At 40.7% G+C, this 19,657-nt stretch overlaps 1 protein-coding gene across 11 annotated transcripts in view; it reads left to right on the top strand.

Moving 5' to 3' along the window:
- Positions 1 to 19,657, top strand: part of mef2d (myocyte enhancer factor 2d) — an 80,364-nt gene that overhangs the window by 43,734 nt on the left and 16,973 nt on the right. For 5 of the 11 annotated variants that reach the window (XM_083891425.1, XM_083891430.1, XM_083891431.1 and 2 more), the window contains 4 exons: positions 3,831 to 4,056; positions 7,629 to 7,682; positions 15,626 to 15,804; positions 18,005 to 18,034. In XM_083891425.1, the coding sequence (XP_083747551.1) occupies positions 3,831 to 4,056; positions 7,629 to 7,682; positions 15,626 to 15,804; positions 18,005 to 18,034 (489 nt within the window). The remainder of the gene's footprint in view (positions 1 to 3,830; positions 4,057 to 7,628; positions 7,683 to 15,625; positions 15,805 to 18,004; positions 18,035 to 19,657) is intronic. The other 6 variants (XM_083891432.1, XM_083891433.1, XM_083891427.1 and 3 more) reach the window with 2 other exon arrangements.

The raw sequence follows: 19,657 nt of genomic DNA, 5'->3' as shown, positions 1-19,657 counted from the left end.
TTTGCAGGGAGAACTTTGGAGGCAGGACATGAAGCAAATGATAGACTTGTCACAAAATTAAATGGAAAATGACAACACAATGTCCTTCCTTCCTCAAGTTTGCAGAGAACGGTGAAGCTAATGAGATATTTTCATGCAGTAATGCTTCATATTGTATCTTTAATGTTATTTTGTATGTTATGCTATAAAATATATGTACAACTACATAGATTTTGTAGCATTGGGGCAAAAAAATGGATGTTCAGTCCAAGATGGTGGCCTTCCTGTAAGACTTACGGCAAAGTCGTCATTGTCTTTTTGGACCGTCCTGACATGATCAACATGTGTACCAACTTTCATTCATGTACGTGAAAGCTGATTTTCATTTTCATAAGCCCCTCCCACTTCCAATGTTTTATGCACATTCCCCGAAACCACTTTCAGATGTAAATTTTCACCAGGTCTGATGCGGTCGCAAAAATCCGAGTTTTGGGGTATGTTCAGGCCCTCAAAAACGAGATTCACTTCGATGGAAAAATAATAACAATAATAATAATAAAAAGAACAACTCCACAGTCATGCTCGAACCCTAATAAATGAAGTTCTCATTTCATTTATTAGGGTTTATAAGCCCCTCCCACTTCCAATGTTTTATGCACATTCCCCGAAACCACTTTCAGATGTAAATTTTCACCAGGTCTGATGCGGTCGCAAAAATCCGAGTTTTGGGGTATGTTCAGGCCCTCAAAAACGAGATTCACTTCGATGGAAAAATAATAACAATAATAATAATAAAAAGAACAACTCCACAGTCATGCTCGAACCCTAATAAATGAAGTTCTCTCCGTCCTTCAGCAGCGAAGCCGTGCCCTTTTGTTTAGCATCTCTCGATATAAGATAAATAGATAAATGGGGAAAAGAGTAGAGCTGCAGAAAATCCCTTAGCCCCTCCCTCCTTTAGCTCCTGTGAGGATAAAACACCTCTATCCCCTTCGCACTAACCCCTTCACCCCCTTCATTCATCCACCCCCTTCCCTCTGCTTGGCCGGTGTGCAGTGGTGCAGTGTTGTTAGACGCTAACTTCACCACTTACAGCTCAGTGTGTGCTGAACTCTGCTGAACGTCCTCCTCAGCACTGATGTCTGAGGATTTCAATGTCCGATGGGATTTAATCAACAATATGATCGATAACAACATTATACAACAGTATGTCGGGGGGGGGGGGGTTAATACACATTTACACCTGTTTCTCACTCGTTTCCATATTTCCACTCATTATTTCCTGTAAAGAAGTGCAGATGAAGGGCAGGAAGGAAGGAAGGTGCCCTCATCCTCCTCTGTGTTAAACTGGGTCCCGGGCACTTTGCGTACTGCACTGACCCATATTCTATGTTTAGAAGTCCTTCTTTCAGATTGAAATGGAACAGGGTGAAATGGGTCAAATGGCAGGACAACCCAAAATTGCTTCTTTTTTTTTTTTGTCATCACTCAATGCAGTCTGGAGTTAACAAGGATAAAAGGAGGAAAAATGGCACAACTTCAGTCCTTTTAATGAAGTCTGATTAGATGTTCAGGGCCTTAAATGTACGTAAGGGATGGGATTTTTGTGTCAAATACTGATATTAGTCAGATTAAGACATAATTCTCCAAATGTCTAACAAATATTGATCAAAAAGAAGAAATCAAACATGACTCAGCTATAATAAACAACAACAATTCCCATTGTTACAGAAAGGGCCCTTACAAACATTGCCATTAAGTTGCATTTGCACTTTTTGTCTCACAATTTTGACTTTTTTTATCAAATAATTATGATTTTATCTCATAATTTTACTTTTTAACTCATAATTTAGACTTTTTTTTAATCTCATAATTAGGACTTGTTCTCATAATTTTGAGATAAAAAGTCTTAATTATGAGAGAGAAAATATACCTTATATTTATACCTCTTTTTTCTTTTTTTTTCTGGCAGAAACAGTCTTCCATACAATTCCCATCCCTATAATATGTAAACTTTAAGATATTTAGTGTATCCATTGTGGGCCACTGTAAAAACATCTTCATACAATCCGGTGATCATTAAATAGAACTATTTTATCCTCGATTTCTGCCAAATGAAAATAACTTCACTTATTTTATTTAAAATCTTTTTTTTTTTTTTTTTTTTTTTTAAACACTGGACCTTTAACATGATCCTGAGGCACACGGAGCGTGATCTATCCCAGTCGGTGGGACATTCCGAAACGTTCCCGGTGAACAGCACATGTCAGTGGGGGGTGTTGGGATGCAGCTGGAATGTGACACGCACGCTTTGGAAAATGTCACCAATAACCTGCTGCTGTTGCTGCAACAAGAGTTTTAACCCGGCATGTGGCGTGAAAGGCGACACAGCTTTCCAACAAGTCACCTTGCATGCCAAAACGGAGAGGGTGTGTGTGTGTGTGTAAAGACGTTTGTTATGTCTGTGTGTGTGTTCAGGCATTTGAAGAGTTTATTTCCTAAACCCTCTGTTTACATTCTGAACAAAACCCTTTCACTTTGACTTCTCAAGATTGATTTCCTTCATAAACTTCACCAGAAAGACAAAAAAGGTGACGCATCATTCACTCTGATTGATAGCCGGACCGATCTCAACTCATTTAGGTTCACATTTAATCAAGCGAAACAGCAGCAACTCTGCCTGGAAATGTGTGCGTCAGTCTAAGAACACCGTAATGATAGGATGAATTTATGGGTCTCCAAAAGTTTTGGCCCTACAATCTATTTCATGCAGCAAAATGTCTATTTGCCATTTAAAACAACATTTATTTTGAAATAAGTTCAAATATCTTCACTGATATTGTCTTTTTTTCACCTTGCCCCCTCCTGATTAGACTTGACGCTAAGTGGCCCCCAGGTCATCCCAGTTTGAGACCCCTTACTTACTTTGTGTTTACGTTACATGCAGAGGCTTGAGAATTGACACTAAACTTCAAACAATATCTCTGTAAAGTCAATTAAGTGCTTTTTTATACATCCATCGACTCCAAGGGTTCCTCAAAAGGAACATTTAAAAATAACACAAATCAAATTGGATAATGCAATCAAAACCATTAAAAACATATAATTGAAACTAGTTTTAATGAATACAAGTTAGTGACATATAATTAAAGTTATAATTTGTTTCAAATGTAAGTTTTTAAAAGTAAACCAGGGTATCCGCAGGCTCTTAAAAAGTCTTAAATCCAATCATTTGAATTTAAGGCCTTAAAATGTCTATAATTCTCCTAAAATCTCAAAAAAAGGTCTTAAATATAATTTTGAAAGGTCTTAAAAATCTATTAATGTTACTTTTATTTAAAACATGCATAAACTTCAGTCAGGCTTTTAAATGTTTCGAGTTTTGAGGATGCGATAGCATAACTCAAACACGGAACTAAAGTAGGCCACCTGTGCTGCCCGGTGAGAATTTATCGAGCACCACTAGCTAGTGTGCTGTGCGCGCGCCGCAGCGTGTTACAGCTTAGCATAGCAGGGGAGAAAACTTAATGAAAGCCCACAGCTAATCCAAATTAGATGGATAAGTGCAAGTTCAACGATTTGTGGCTCCAAATTTCCTTCATGTATTATGTACTTTTTTGGCAGTATGGATGTGGAATGGGTCTTAAATTGTATTCATTAAGTCTTAAAAAGTCTTAAATTTGACTTGTTGAAACCTGCAGAGACCCTGTAGACGTGGTTCTGGAAAGACTCTTCTTGTGTGACTGGTTTGTGTGACTGTGTGCTGCTGTCCATGACTGTATGATATGTGTGTGTAGTAACATTAATGCGACGCACTCTAAGCCCCGCCCCTCTTCCTGTCTCTCCACCAGTCCACAGTCCCACAGCCGACCTTCTCCATGCCAGTGACCGTGCCGGTGTCCAATCAGAACGCGGCAGCAGCCCTCCAGTTCAGTAATAACCCCGGCGGCGCCCTGGTCACCACCACGTCCTTCGTCACCTCCACCCTTACAGACCCTCGCCTCCTGTCACCACAGCAACCAGCTCTGCAGAGGAACGCCGTGTCGCCAGGGTTACCACAGCGGCCTGCCAGCGCAGGTAAAGAGGCTGCTCTGCTTAAAACGGTGTTTTCATGTGGCTCCAAGACAGGTTCACCTGTTCTTTATAATCTCTTGTTCTTTATGACATATAGATCGTATAGGTCCAACCTGAATAGTAATAGAGTGATTTCTGAGCATTAACAGCTAAAAAGGAGAACTACTTTTAGTCAATTTTCAGTCAGTTTTAAGAGGTTAAAACAGTTAAAACCTCTTGACTAAAGCTACGACTGCACCAAACTGAAACAGAGCAAAAATCCATTCATTTTTGACAAGGAAGTGGAAAATTCAGAACGTCTAAAGTTCATTGCAGGTCTGTAAGCTGGTATTGACACATATTCATGAGCTAAAGCCAACTTTGTTGGAAGTCAATTTCAGATAGTAAGTAAATACTACAAGCTGTGAAGAGAAGGAGCCATATCCATACAAGGCTGGACGTTCCAACCAAATTCAGTTGATAAGCTGATCCAAAACCACCACCAAAAGGCTGACACAAACTATGACTCAACAACTTCATTTGGAAGCAATTAATGTCACTGATGTCATTGAAAATGGCCCACAGAGACAGATAATCATAACTTTGTTGTGTTTTTTTTTAATCATTTATCACAACATTTGTGTGCAACCACTGCAGAAAACTCCCAGAAAAATATCTGGACTTCAGTACACGGGCCTGAAAAATACCATTATCACCTTTCAGCATAACGTAAACTGGCAGTTCAGAGAGAGAGAGAGAGAAAGACAAAAGGTGATTCTATTAGCTGTTTCACTACAATTATATTGTATACAGATTCTTTTGGTGGAAAGGTTGCTCCTACAAAAAAGAAAATGATTCCAAATGTTGGACACTGAAGGCAATAGCTCACCTGTCATGATGTAGAGATTTTCTCGGGTCATCTGTCGCATATGAAGTTCAATTTTTCTAGCAAACCTGCCTGCAGCAGCTTTACGTTACACGCTTCTCACAGGATTAGTATTCACTTACTCAGGGTGCAGACAGTGACTCATCAAAAATCATTTTGCATATATTATTTTTTTTAAAAAAATGTTTTTTTTAAGTAGCGTAGGGCTGCTTTAGAGACATTTTTCTAGGGTGATATAGCACTTTGTTGGATCTATGTCGGAGCTCTGTTGATGGTTTGTATAAAACATTGTTTCAGTTTGCAAAGCAGCAAAGTGACCAAGTGTGTCTTGGTGTATTGACGTTCTGTCCTCCTGTCAGTCTGGGTCACTGCAGTCAGACTGCACTGACTAATAATGACAGAAATCTCATCTCGTCTCTGGCCCAGGCTGGTGCTCTCGTCTCCTGTGTGCACCTGCTGCCTGTGTGGCAAACCAATCCTTCACCCTCTGACTAAAAGGATTTGTGTCCCATTTCTGCGTCTCAGACAAGGTTACTTATCAAGCTTTGTTCTGACCAGTATAATCTCATTGTAAGTCAGAATTAGGTGATGTAACATGCAGCAAATGCATTACAACATCTTTCATAACATGCCATTCTCCAATGCAGGAAGGTTTCATGTGGCAGTAATGGGTCCCACATTACCAGAGACATATTAGGTTTATCGTGTTTGCTTAATTGGTGTTTTTCTAATGTTTCGGTCGAGCCAGATATTTGCCCTTAAGGTCCCCGAAAGGAGCTTTTGAGCCAAAAACCAAATCTGTACCACAACAGGGAAAGTAAGTGTCAGCAGTTAAAAATGCAGCCTGCCGTGTGGGGAAATGTTAGAATAAGGTTTGAATGAACATAAAAATGCACAACAAATGGTGTTGTGTCAAGACAGAGCTTTTTAATCTGCGTTGACATTTTCAAGCAGTCGTGAGTGATATTTATTTGTTTACAAGTTGTAAACACGTCATGATTTTTATTGAGGTTCATAAGGAAAGATGTTTTATAGTGGCCTACATAAACATCACAATATTAGCTTATATACTTTGAGTCATTTCTGTGGCAACCTGAAAAGTACAAAACAAATATTTACTCTCCTTCATGCTTAGGTCCATAATTTGTTTTTGAAACAGTTTTTTCTGCTTATTTGTTTAAATGCTCCTTAGGTTGTGAAAGCCGTCAATAAATAAAGTTAAAAGTTTAAGTTAAAAAGAAAAAAAGCAGGTGTCTGTCCCTCTCACAACAATGTAATAAACACAGCCAATGGTTTTCTTCACGTGGAACGATTTACCTGTTTGTCACACACTGACGACGAGCCATGGAGATTTACTCTGCTGAAGCAGAGAGGATAGCTAGCAGTTAGCGAATGAGTCATGGAAAACAAAGCAGCTGCGAAGCAGTGAGTGAAACTGGCATGGACTGTTTACTTTAGAGCGCCTTCATTTGTTTATTAAAATCTTGCCCATCACTATTTTGACCCACCCTTAGCTCTGAGTGTGGAGCTTTGATGATGATGAGATTTTATCAGTGTAGCATGCTATTGCTAGCTTTAGAAACCAAAACTGTTAGCTAAAAGATGCTAACATGCTTCCTCAAACCAAGGGAGGAGTTCAAATTCAGTGGTTATGTAAAATCGTTCATCAGCACAAACATAAAAGTGTCTTTGTAAATGTATGTTTAAGCTAAAAAGCTAATTCACTGCTTTTTATTAAGCACTGAGTTTGGTTTAGCGACTGCTAGGTTTTTTTGTTTTTTTTTTGAAACCAGAAGTATAAATTCTGACCATTATCTGTCAAATACACCACAGCCATTTCCCCAAAGCATCCTCTGATTTATAGTCTATGGTTGTCTGGATTTCCACTGGTTTTTATGTCATTACGTGAGAAAATGAACCTACTTCTCACTTGATTAATAACGTCAATAAATATTTTTCCTGAGGAGTTTCAATCACCAGTTGGTCCCATTAAAGTAAATTCTCCATTCTTTCATTCAGTTTCCTCCACATTACAGTGTCTAACGTCCTGTCCCGCAGCATGAGTTAAGTTATATCCAATAATTTATAGTTGTTTTTAAGGTAAAATCAAAGAGTTCATTCAAAATTTCATGTTCAAAGCCACTTTTTACGTGCAATATATTCAATTTGTTTGAAGTTTAATTAAATGAGAAATCTTTTGAAATAATCGTGATTTCAATTTTGACCCGGGTTATTAAAAGGTAAAAAAAAAGGTTTAAAAAAAAGGTTGGATGTGGAAATGATCTTAAATTGACTGGCTGTTGTTTTGACTCTCATGTCTATTAAAAAAGTCATGCAGTTAAAACATTCCTCCGTTTTAATACTTATTCCTCCTGTGTTTCATGTTTTTCTTCCGCCGTTTTAAATGAGTGTGGTGATTCTTTTTCTTCCCCCTTTTCAAAATGTGAGACAAGTGCCTTTGAGAAGTGGTGAAAGTGGCTCTTACAAAATTAACTGGAAGTGCACACTAAAACCAATTATGATTGTTTTCCAAGTGAAGTGAGTCTCGTTTGCAGTGGAGCTTTCTAAATTATGCACTTGATTAAATGGTATTTTACTCACTAGAAAGGAATATGCTCCGTTTGAGTGAAACTGTGCTCAGCTGAACTGTTTGATGTGAAATCAGTTTAGTTTTGTTTTATTTCATGATCACGGCGCTCTCTCGTCTCAGGTGCTCTGTTAGGAGATCTGGGGAATTCAAATGGAGCGTGCCCAAGTCCAGTCCGTAAGTAAACCTCATTTTCTTTTCACATGCTTCGTTAAGTGGGTTTGTGCTGGTACAAACACACTCGCAGTGCTACATCAACTCATCCTCTCTTTCTGCTCATTCGCTGAACTTTAAGGAAAAAAATGACTTGTTAGTTTGACACAGTGAAGGAGGTTTGCAGGGTATTTTGTGTGTTGCAACAGGCTCGGTCTTGTGCACATGACACACACACACACACAAGCACAAAAACACCTGTTGGGTGACGACAGCTGGCGGTCACGGTACAGGCTGCTTGTAAACAGTCCAAAGAACAGAATGGGTTTCAAGTTGTGAGGGAGAGAAACAGGAGAGAGCGTTGGTAACGAGAAGCAGGCTGAACAAACACGCACACAGGCAAAACGGCTGTTATTTCATGTACATTCTGTATAAAATCAGTGTTAAATTATCATATATGTGTTATGAAAGGATTTATATTGACTGACTTGAAAGTTGTTATTGAAATATAATGTTTTGGTCCATATGGCACACTCACTCACTCCCCTTCTACGCTAGTGCCAACATGGGGTGAAAGGCGGGGGACACTCTTAGAAACAAGGGTTCGAAAAGTGTCCTACAAGGGCTGAGGTTCTACCTGGAACCATTTGCTTCTGAAGAACCCTTTCCCAGGGTTCTTGGTAACACTTTGATCCAGAGAACCCCTTTTCTGAATAAAGGGTTCTAAAAGGGTTCTTGGTGGAACCCTCATGAAAAGGTTCTACCTGGAGCCAAAAAGTGTTCTCCTATGAGGACAAGCCGAAAACCTTATCTGGTTCTACTTAGCACTTTTATTTCTAACAGTGTACACCCTGGACAGGTCGCACATATTCACATTATACTGTGTGTATAATTGGGTTGCTCACTGTGACTCCTCATTTGGGGATAATGGCATAGCTAAATAATTGAATACTTCATTTTTGATAACACACCAGGCCTTTGAACTGATTTAAAAGCTGATTATTGGCTTTTTCATCATCGTGTCACACAAAGTTACTGTACTGTACTGAAGCGAACAACTTGGATTAGAGATTTGAACCTCCTTATGCCGGGATCGGGCGGCATTTTTCTTTTTCGCGATGGCCACAATGTCAGAATATCAATCACAGTGGCGTGGAGTCTTTTTCGGGGAACTGGCAAAACTACATTTCATAGGTTCATAGGTTGTCGGGAAGGCGGGGCAAGGAGCTGTCAATCATTACCCACTGGGTTTTAGCCTCCGCTATTTCTTGCCAACTTGGTCGTTCCTTGGTAGGAGACACCATAGAGTCAGAGGTACTGTTGATCTTCCTCTTCCCCCATCTATCAGAGCACTCTGTTATCCTATTGGTCGACGTCCAGGAGCACGCGGAGGATATATCAGACGAGGCAGGAAAACAGAAAAAAAGTTGCTAAAAACATGCTAGATTTCTGTGTCCAGTGTGAATGCACACCCTGGTAACTTCGAACCTCCTCGCGAATGTCAGGTTGTGCCTGCACTGTGATGATTTAAACGGTTTTAAACCCTCCTGACAACAGTCAGTTTTCACTCTCCCTGGCTCCACCCACTAACGCCCTCCCCACCCCTTTCATCCTGTCTCCGTCAGCTGTTCCCCCTCGTCTCCTCTCAGGAATAATCTAAGGCCCCACCCCAACCCCCTGTCCAACTGTCCCTTGTCTTGGCACAGGTTTTTCCTCAGAGGTGACTTTGACACTGGCCAGAGCTCTCCCTTTAAATCCCATTAGCTCAGACTGATAGTGCCAGCCTGCCTTTAGTAATAGATGCTTTGGTTTTTTTTTTTTCTTTCTTTCCACATTCGCTCTAAGCATACTCTTTTCAATCAGCATATTTTCATTAACTTTCCTGCTTGGTATCAGGGAAAAAAGCCAAGTTTCAATAACGATATTAGTTTCAAAGACACGGCTGCTGCTGAAAGAGCAGTTCAGTGCATCAGTCTGTGCTGAGAACGAATAGAAGAGTAAATATCAAGTGTGTTTATTTGTTTAAGGACAGTTCCTTGGCAGTTTTCCATCGCTCTTTCTCTGTGTTGATCCTGCAGCTCACGCCTCAAGACGACCGTCTGTGAGAAACATCTTCAGCTGGAGAAAGTCCAACTCGCTTCCGTGCGATTTAGACATTTCAAACATAATTAATAATAGTTCATTTACTTCTGTTAGTGCGGCGTCAAAGTGGACATGATGCTAGCGCTAGTTTCAGATTTGATTCAACCCTTCACAAGCACCACACAGCCACTCGTTCATGCCCATACTTACACATAACTTACTAACGGCAATCCTTTGCATAAATGTTGTTCCCAAGTATGAGGCCAAGTGAACGTGTGATTAGATTTGGAAGCAAAGGGTCAAGGTCACTGTGACCTCAGAAATGACCGTTTTCTCCTTGTTCGTTGTGAATAGCTGTTATAGCTCAGTGGTATTGTCCGCCGACCTTGGTGTGGAGGGCTAGGGTTAAAATCCCAGTCAGGGCAGGTTAGTTAATACCTAATGTGGATCCTTCGGCAAGGCCCTTAATACTGCTACTTCTCAGATGTGAGAATTGTCACTTTGGATAAAAGCGTCACCTAAATGACATGTAATGTAATGTGCATTATCTTGGGTCCGGAGATCTCTTTACATTAGCACAAAACGGACTCAGCACTTTTTTCTTAGGCATTGTTTATTCATTTGAAAGCAGATTCAGTTCTCTTTCTGGTCCACTTTGGTTCCTCTGTAACGCAGATGCTTTGGATTGCCAGTAGTTTTCACTTGAAAAAAGCTGACTGTCGCATACAGCACCTTAATCACGTCATCAAGAACACTAAAAATGTTGCCTATTTATAAGAGTGGCACACACACACAAGTGTCGTGGTGACTGGCTCTTTTGAGTTGTTGCTTCAGTCTGAATGCCAAATTTAGGCTTCCTGACAGAGTCACGACTCTTATCGCACGTTGAAACTCGATATTTCCTCAGCTCCAAAAACACAGCTGAGATGACTGGATGCTATCGGCCGTCTGTTCCTCTTACTTTGTCCTTAATCCCTCCATCATCTTTCTCTCTCTCTCTCTCTCTCTGTCTCTGCCTTCTATTTGTCGTCTTCTTTTCTTCCACTTGATCTTTTCATTTTCTACTTTTTTTTTGCTTTCCCCACCTCAGTGTTTTATACTTTCTTCTCAAACCTCTTCCATATCCATATCCGTATTCTCCCATTCGTCACGTCTTACATCTTTCCTCCTCTGCCGCCCTCCCATGTTCTCTCTGCCCTCCTCCTCCTCCTCACATGGATCTGTCATTCTCAGCTGTTGTCCAGGGACCCGGGGCTCTGGGAATGTCACAATTGACGTCACTCGGCATTCCACACATTCCCACGGCCAGCCCAACGTAATAGGAGACATCACGCACACGCACTCACACACACACACGGCGAGAGAGTGTAAGAGACATGCAAAGGACACATAAAGAACTAACGTACACATTTCTATTACTCAGGCTGTGTTGACACTAATCGTTCTTGCTGGAAATGATTACAAAAACACTCACGTTAAGGTTTTTTTTTTTTTTTACAGATAGCACTAAAGCCTGATAACTTTCTTAATGGTCTTCTTCGTCCCAAGTACAAAAAAAACTCTTAACTGAGAAAATATAACAGATTCAAGACTAATGGAGCGTTCACACCACAGGCAACGTGTATGTTAACTTTGTGTCTACGTACAAAAACGCAGTTCTCAAGTTTTTTGTTCATTCTCTCTCAGAAAAGAGGATATTTGTGCCGATCTCTGTGCAGGATTGGCTTTTGTGCCATTGCGTCATGTAATCTCACAGTGTGGAAAGTTAGTTAGACATTTTCGATTTGACTCACACGACTGAGCACATTTAGATTTGTTGTTTTCCGCAAAGCTATAACACAGTATCATACAGTATCATACAGTTTAATTATAAATGTGTTGAGTAGTTACTCTTTTCAATAGTTTGTCCAACTATTTCATGGCTACAAATATCAGTTTTTTAAAAAAGGTCTTATTACACCAGGTCTGTTCAAGAAACATGCGCGAGCGTTTGATTCGTTGACAGAGACAACAACTAAAGCTAGTGGTACAATGAGACTTTTACACAGAACTGTAAATTTACTTTAAAATATATACATATATATATATATATATATTCCCTTGTTTTTGAGTTGGACTCTACATATACAAATACACATATACACATATACACTACCATTTAAATGTTTTTTTTTTCAATGTTTCTGTTTTCCATTAAAAGTCACACTTTTATTCATCAAAAGAGTTGCAAAATGAATAGAAAATATAGTCAAGACATTGACAAGATTAGAAATAATTATATTTATTCAAAATAATAATTTTGCCCTTTCGTCAAAGTACCAGCAAAAGTGTTTTCAGCTGTGCTAACATCATTGCACAAGGGTTTTCTAATCATCCAATAGCCTTCTAATGCCATTAGCAAACACAATGTACCATTAGAACACTGGAAATGGGCCTCTATACACCTATGTACATATTCCATTAAAAACCAGACGTTTGCAGCTAGAATAGTCGTTTACCACATTAACAATGTATAGAATGTATTTCTGATTAATTTAATGTTATATTCATTGAAAAAAAGTGTTTTTCCTTCAAAAAAAAGGACATTTCTTAGTGACCCCAAACTTGTAGTGTACTTTAACATAACATTTGTGTTTCGTTCCAACTGCCGACAGATTTTATCTTAGAAGTAGTTGTGTTTAAATTGTCCAACTCCACTGCTCTGAGCACTAAAAAAAACTATTCTGTTGTGTTCTTGGTGGTTTGTTAGCAGCGAGGAAGCACTGATTTGTTTTTTTTAATTTGGGTGAATTGGCCCTTTAAACAGCGCCAGCTCACTTCTCATCAGATTGAGTTAATGATGTGTTTCAACACTTCTCCTCCCGACGTACTCGCTCACTCTCATCGCTGTACTCTCCGTTCCCGGCTTCTTTGCCAACCTCTCCTCCTCGGCGTTACACTCCTTGTTCTGCGCCTCAGTTCTCGCCTCCTTCCCTGCATCCTACACTTCATTCGTCCTGTGATAATTCCCTTCTCTGTTCAGTCGTCTCCTACTCGCCGTCTCCTTTGGTTTTGAACCTCTTTCCTCACCTCTCTGTATCTCAGCATCTGCTTCGTTTTCTCTCATCCTTCCTCACATCGCTGCTTCTTTACTCTGATACCTCCCACCTCGGCTTCTCTACCTTTCCTCTACGCGCCACTGCTACTCCTTCTATCGTCCTCCTTTTTAGTTTGTTCTCAACCTCTTTCTGCTCTCTCAGTTATTAGTTAATTTTAACTGTGTGTTTTTTGCTGTCTGTTTACTAGTGAAGATTAATTTGTTCATTAACTTCAAGCAAACATGTCTTAAACCTCCTCATGTCTGTTTTTCTTTTTTCCCTCCATCGCTACACCCTCAATCCTCCCCCCTCCAACCTCACCCACCACCAGCCCCTTCTCACGTTCTCCTTCCCGTCACTCTTTCCTCTCTCCTTCCTACTTTACTGATAGCAGAGGTATATAGTTTGCTTGTTGTTGTTGCTGTCAGGTTTGTGTGTGTGTGTGTGTGTGTGTGTGTGTGTGTGTGTGTGTGTGTGTGTGTGTGTGTGTGTGTGTGTGTGTGTGTGTGTGTGTGTGTGTGTGTGTGTGTGTGTGTGTGTGTGTGTGTGTGTGTGTGTGTGTGTGTGTGTGTGTGTGTGTGTGTGTGTGACTGAGATGAAGCAGAGTCACATGCCTCTGTCATCTGGAGGTGGCATCATGGAGAACTTCTGTCTGCTATCTTGTGTGTGTGTGTGTGTGCGCGTGCGTGCGTGTGTGTGGCTGGGAAAGTCCCCCCCCCCTTCTTCCGTGACTGAGTCACTGTTTGAATCGAGGTCTTATTTTAACCTATAAGCAGCAGGACCGGGGCCACTGTCTGCTGGAGCCTTGTTGTCATGACACCGACGTCGCCGCGTCCCGACCAGTCGCTGAGCTTCACTGTCCACGAAGCTTCAGAATTTTTAACAAACAGAAAATCAACAAATATGAATAACATATTGCTGCTTTATTTTATATTTTTACCTCCTAAATCTGAACAAAATGTGCAAAATTGACCTGAAACGAGCCGATTGTGATCATTAATTTGTCATGAAAATGTTAACCGTCATAATAAATCCAGAGAAACGTTGGCTTATTTTCCCATAGAGTTCCATTCAAACCTTTTTGACACCAACAGAGTCGCCTCCTAGTGGTTAACTGCTGCTAATGTCTCACAACCTGTGCTTCACTTTTGAAACTGTATCCTTTTTGTGTGTGTGTGTGTGTGTGTGTGTGTGTGTGTGTGTGTGTGTGTGTGTGTGTGTGTGTGTGTGTGTGTGTGTGTGTGTGTGTGTGTGTGTGTGTGTGTGTGTGTGTGTACCTTTCAAAAGTTTTGGGTCACCTATACAAGGTTTTTTTTGTGTTTTCCATCAAAAGAGTTGCAAAATGAATTGAAAATATAGTCAAGACATTGACAAGATTAGAAATAATGATTTTTTATTCAACATAATAATTTTGCCCTTTCGTCAAAGAACCAGCAAACTGTTTTCATCTGCGCTAACATCATAACAAGGGTTTTCAAGGGTTTTCTAATCATCCAATAGCCTTCTAACGCCATTAGCAAACACAATGTACAATTAGAACACTGGAAATGGGCCTCTATACACCTATGTACATATTCCATTAAAAACCAGACGTTTGCAGCTAGAATAGTCGTTTACCACATTAACAACGTACAGAGTGTATTTCTGACTCATTTAATGTTATATTCATTGAAAAAAGGTGATTTTCCTTCAAAAATAAGGACATTTCATAGTGACCCAAAACTTTTGTATATATATACAGTCAATGCCCATAACAGGAGATTTAGACCAATCACAGGGCAGTTCATGCTGCATTTTCACGGCTCGTCAGTGGAAAGGTTGTTTTTCCAGCATTGGTAACAACTGCCTTTAATGCAAATTAACCTAAAATATACATATATATATACATATATATATGTATATATATATGTATATGTATATGTATATGTATATGTATATATATATGTATATATATATGTATATGTATATATATATGTATATATATATATGTATATGTATATATATATGTATATATATATGTATATATATATATATATGTATGTATATATATATATATATATATATATATATATATGTATGTATGTATATATATATATATATATATATATATATATATATATATATATATATAAAGACTAAAGAGTCTAACAGTGATGTGAACAGTAAACTCAATAAAGTAATTGAGAGATTGTCTTGTGTAATCTATGACGTATGAAACGTTGGTCTGTTCATTCTGGTGGAAGTAGCTCGGGACACAGAGCCTCATTCTAGTATTTAACCACCTGGAGATGAGCCTCAACAAACAACTGTTTTTTTTCCACCAATCTATTCTACTGCGTGTGCATAAAAGCATGCTGAATAGAAACTGTTTTTTATCTATTCTGGGTTGTTTTTTAATGTTTTCAATGGGAGAATTCCAGGGACAGTTTTCTGTGTGTGTGTTTGTTTGCATGACGACTGAAACAAAAGTGGGAAACTGTAACGAGACAGAAAGCGAGTGTGAATAAGGTAGTTTTGCAGAAAGCATGACGTGGTTTTGATGTAAGAGGAGCCGCAGAAATAAAATCAGAGGGCCGCCAGTAAACGCTGTTTGAGCTGAGGAAAATGTGGAGGAGTGTGAGGCGTATTGGAGCGACTCAACTCGCTAATGAGAACAGACACACACACACACATGTTCACACACAAAGAGCTGGACATACACACCCAGGCAGGCAGTTAAACACTGAGTTTGCAGGTAAACACAGTCACTAAAAACAACTTCCTCTGTTCCTTGATGTATTGTCTCACTCTTTCTCTGTGTCCCTCCAGCTAATGGCTACATCAGTGCCAGAGCCTCCCCAGGCCTCCTCTCTGTATCCAACGGCAACAGCCTGGGCAAAGTTGTCCCGGCGAAGTCTCCACCGCCGCCCAACCCACAGATGGTTAACAGCCGCAAGCCGGACCTGAGGGTCATCACCTCGCAGAGCAGCAAGAGTCTCATGCAGCCGGTGAGCAAAAGCAACGCAGACAAAGACAACAAAGCCCAAACCATTCTGTGTGGTCTAGACTCACAGGGGGAAAATGCAGGATACGTGTAACTCAATATATCAAGTGACGCTCATGAGAGAGCAACTCTCGGATGCTCTGATGGTTTAAAGATCAAGATTCTCAATTCATTCTCAGGTCGCACAGGTTATTTGCTGGTAGTCCGTCTCTGTTTGTGACTTTAGTTTTAATGCTGCTGCTGAAGTCTGGACATTTTTCCTGAAAGTGTCCAGTAGGGATGTGCATAAAGTCAATCAAAGCCCTTGGTCAGATTTTATACAGCCAGCAGCTTTTGGATTTATAACAAATTATTTATGGCCAGGGATGGACTGGGACAGAAAACCAGCCCCACTGACATGTCAGCTGGTGAGGTTGTATTTTGTTTTAGGTCAGATTTATCAAAATTAGCTCAGTTTTGATCACTTTTCAGTTCAGTAAATCGCAAACAAGAGTTTGTGCTGGTGTAGAGGACAGAAGATACTTCCCACATTACATTTCACTTCACCTCAAAAATACTCTGACAAGGGCCAGATTACAGGCATGTGGGTCTGCAAACAAATAACAACCACTACATCAACAACAACTCCATGTCCCCTTTGTTGCTGTAGTATACAGACGACATGACAGGAGAACCTGGCAAATGCCTGCATGATGGATCAGAATCTAAACACCTCAAGTGTCTAAACCCCAAGGCTAACGCCTGGTTCACAGTAGGCACAGTAGTTTGTGCGTCGCAGATGTGCCGAGTCTCGTTCGCGTCTATCTCTCACGTGAGTGTGTGTATGTGTGTTCACACTGGCTGCGGTTGACCTCACTTTCTGATTTATTTCTGGCAAAAAACATCGACGAGAGAGAGAGAGAGAGATAATCTGCAGCACAGCTGCTAAAACAGTTTAAAACCATGGTTCTCAAACTGTGGCACGCGAGCTTCCTCTGGTGGTACTTGGAGGAAACTCTAAATACTGTTCTACTGTGTATTCCAGGGTATGTGAGCTGAGTGGAGCTAAGGAATTTAATCTTAACTTCATCTAATTTCTCTATACCAGTGTCTGAAGTATATGTGAGGAGGATGATGATGAGAGCAAATTATCCTGTGCCTCCTGTGAAAAGTCTGTCACTGACTTTTCTCGACCATTTTTCACCACTGTAGTTTAACGTTGGTGATCATGGTTTTACTTCAAGAGCTAATTCAAAGGAGACATATTATGCTAAATCAACTTTTTATAATTTTAATATTTGAGACTCTGGAGGCCCTATGAGTAGGCAAAGTGTGAAAAAAGATGACTCATTCATGTTTTTGTGGTCATCGTCAGAAGAACAGGAGATAAAACAGATGTTGACTTCCGCGCTCATTGCTACGTCACAATGACACATTTCTGGAATTGTTGTCTCGTGGAGCTCCGCTTTGTCCCTAAAAAACGCGAGAGTGCAGGCGAGGGAGATAGTATCCAGAAGAGTGGAAGTCTGTGAAGTGTTCTATTCTTGGCTGCACAGTGCAGCACAGAGTTCTACACAAACCTCCAGCCTCAGAGGATTTACATTTTATACATGACGGCAATGTGCCGGCTAGAGTCGACAAACTGCTGTTACATAGTTTCCTGTGTCTCATTTGCATTTAAAGAGACAGGCACTCAAAAGCGAGCGTTCTGAACAGGGCTTTTTTGGCAGTGTGATTGAACTGCTCCTTGTATTTTGACCAAAGCATGTCACAGACATGTTCATTAGGACATCAGGGAACTAGCTTAACTTGGAGAAATGGGGTATAATATGTCTACTTTAAAAACGCACCGGAACGCAGCAGCGGTGCACACGCGAGATGTCCGGTGTGAACCAGGCAAAAGATCTTCAAGACTGTCGTTATCAGAATATAATTGGCTCAGGAGTCTCTAGTTAAACTGCAGTTTTGATACGTTTTCTTTGTAGTATTAAAAAACCAAAACAAAAAAAAACATTTTACATCCAAACGTTGTACAGATGGGAATATTTCAACATCTGGATTCAGTGGTTCTCTGTCCGTCGGCCATCTAACATGAACTTCAGAGCCGACTCTATTCAGTGAGAGTATTACATCACATGTTCATGTCTTACTAGAGTTAGTTCAGTTGTTATAGAAACGTAACCGCCCTCTTGTTTCCCCCGCCTCCTTCGCCCGGCCCGTGGCAGACAGAGGACGAGCTGGAATTGGTGAGTGAGGTGAATAGACTTCGAGACTTGTAGCCTCGAGGATGTGCTGTTGATCTCTGTGTGATCTCACTGAGCATGAGTGTGACGCCATTGGCAAAGTGCATCCCATCAGGGTTGACTCCGGTGCTGCGACGTGTTGAGAAAAGAAGTGACGGAAACTCGGAGCATCAGAGCAACTCTCCTGCTGCGGACAAATCAGCTGGGTGCACTGCGAGATTCAAACCTCCAGGACTCCCACCATACCTGATAAAATCTATATCAGTTTAAGTGTACATTATCTTAGCAATATGCCTTTTCTAACTCTCCCACACCAGAGTCCATTTACAAAACTCAACTCTCACAAACTTAAAATGTATTGTCAAACAGTACAGTAAAGCAATGAACGTATTCTTGTGTACACTTAACCTGGCATAGAATTTACTCGGTGAGTCTTTGGTTAAGTTGCTAAAATTAGTTTTTTTTATCTGTTGTCCCTGCTGGCAGACACAATTTACTGAACTCCTGCCCACCTCTTGGCTGCTTCTCAGCACAGGGAGTGCACAGAGCACAGTTGGCTGTAAAATATGTAGAAGCACTTCGTTGAACTGCCTTGGACTACTACTATTTGACGTGTGCGATTTTGACTTCTGAAATTCACGTCTGTCCAAACAACAGAGAATTGTTTTAAAAAAAGACAGCAAACCAGAGTGACCAGCTGACTCGCCGCTGCGTGGAAGCTGCTCAGCATGTGCATGTTGGGTTTCGCCTGAGTGTCGATGCTCTGAGGGTCAACGTGAAGAAGAAACATCAACAAAGTCTCACACATGGAGCTCACACACACACACACGGTGCACACACACTTATACATGTAGGCCCCGTCCCATTTCTCCCCCGTAAATTCCCCTCGTTGAGGGAAGGGCTTCCCTATGGAATTGTGACACCACTAAATGCAAACTAGCATAGTGAATGTAACGAACATGCTAGCCTACGTCACATGTTGACAATTCTACCGGTGGAGCGTGCTGCTACTCACTCGAAGCACTCGGCAAACTCTCGGGGCCTTAAACTGCATAACTACACGTATTCTTTAGGACAAATGCACACCTCGCGTCATGTTTTCATTTCTAACATACCTTCCTTCACACACTCATGCATATACATTTCTATGTAAACACATTCTTGCACACACACACACACACACACAATCCGCGCTCCTCCATCACACTTGTCGATGCATGTGTTTCTATCCGCATGATTCTCCAGCACAGCAGCGATGTGTCTCATCACACCTTTCCACTGCGACGCTTTATCACATGAGCACCCGGTCCTGGCGACAGCGTTGCCGTGCCAACGCCACCGTAAGACGCGAGACACTTCCCCAAGTGTCACTGAAAAGTTTAGTGAGGTGCTTGGATGTTCTGGCAGCGTCCAGAAACATACACACACACACATAAAAAAAAAATACCCTCTCACAGACGTACACACAGAATGAAAATAATATGTTTATTATGTCAGATGTTAGTTATTAAGGTTGGGTTTGTTTTGGTTTATTGTTTTGGCTTCAGCTGCCCAAAAAGCTTCATATAAGGCAGGAAATGTTAATCAGAGTTATGTGCTACTGATTTGCCGGGTACAGTGGAGTCACGGATGATT

The sequence above is a fragment of the Microchirus variegatus genome, assembly GCF_963457635.1.
Source record: "Microchirus variegatus genome assembly, chromosome: 1".
Classification (NCBI taxonomy): Eukaryota; Metazoa; Chordata; class Actinopteri; order Pleuronectiformes; family Soleidae; genus Microchirus; species Microchirus variegatus.
The sequence above is the reverse complement of the archived record's forward strand: the minus strand, read 5'-3'. Positions and strand labels throughout refer to the sequence as shown.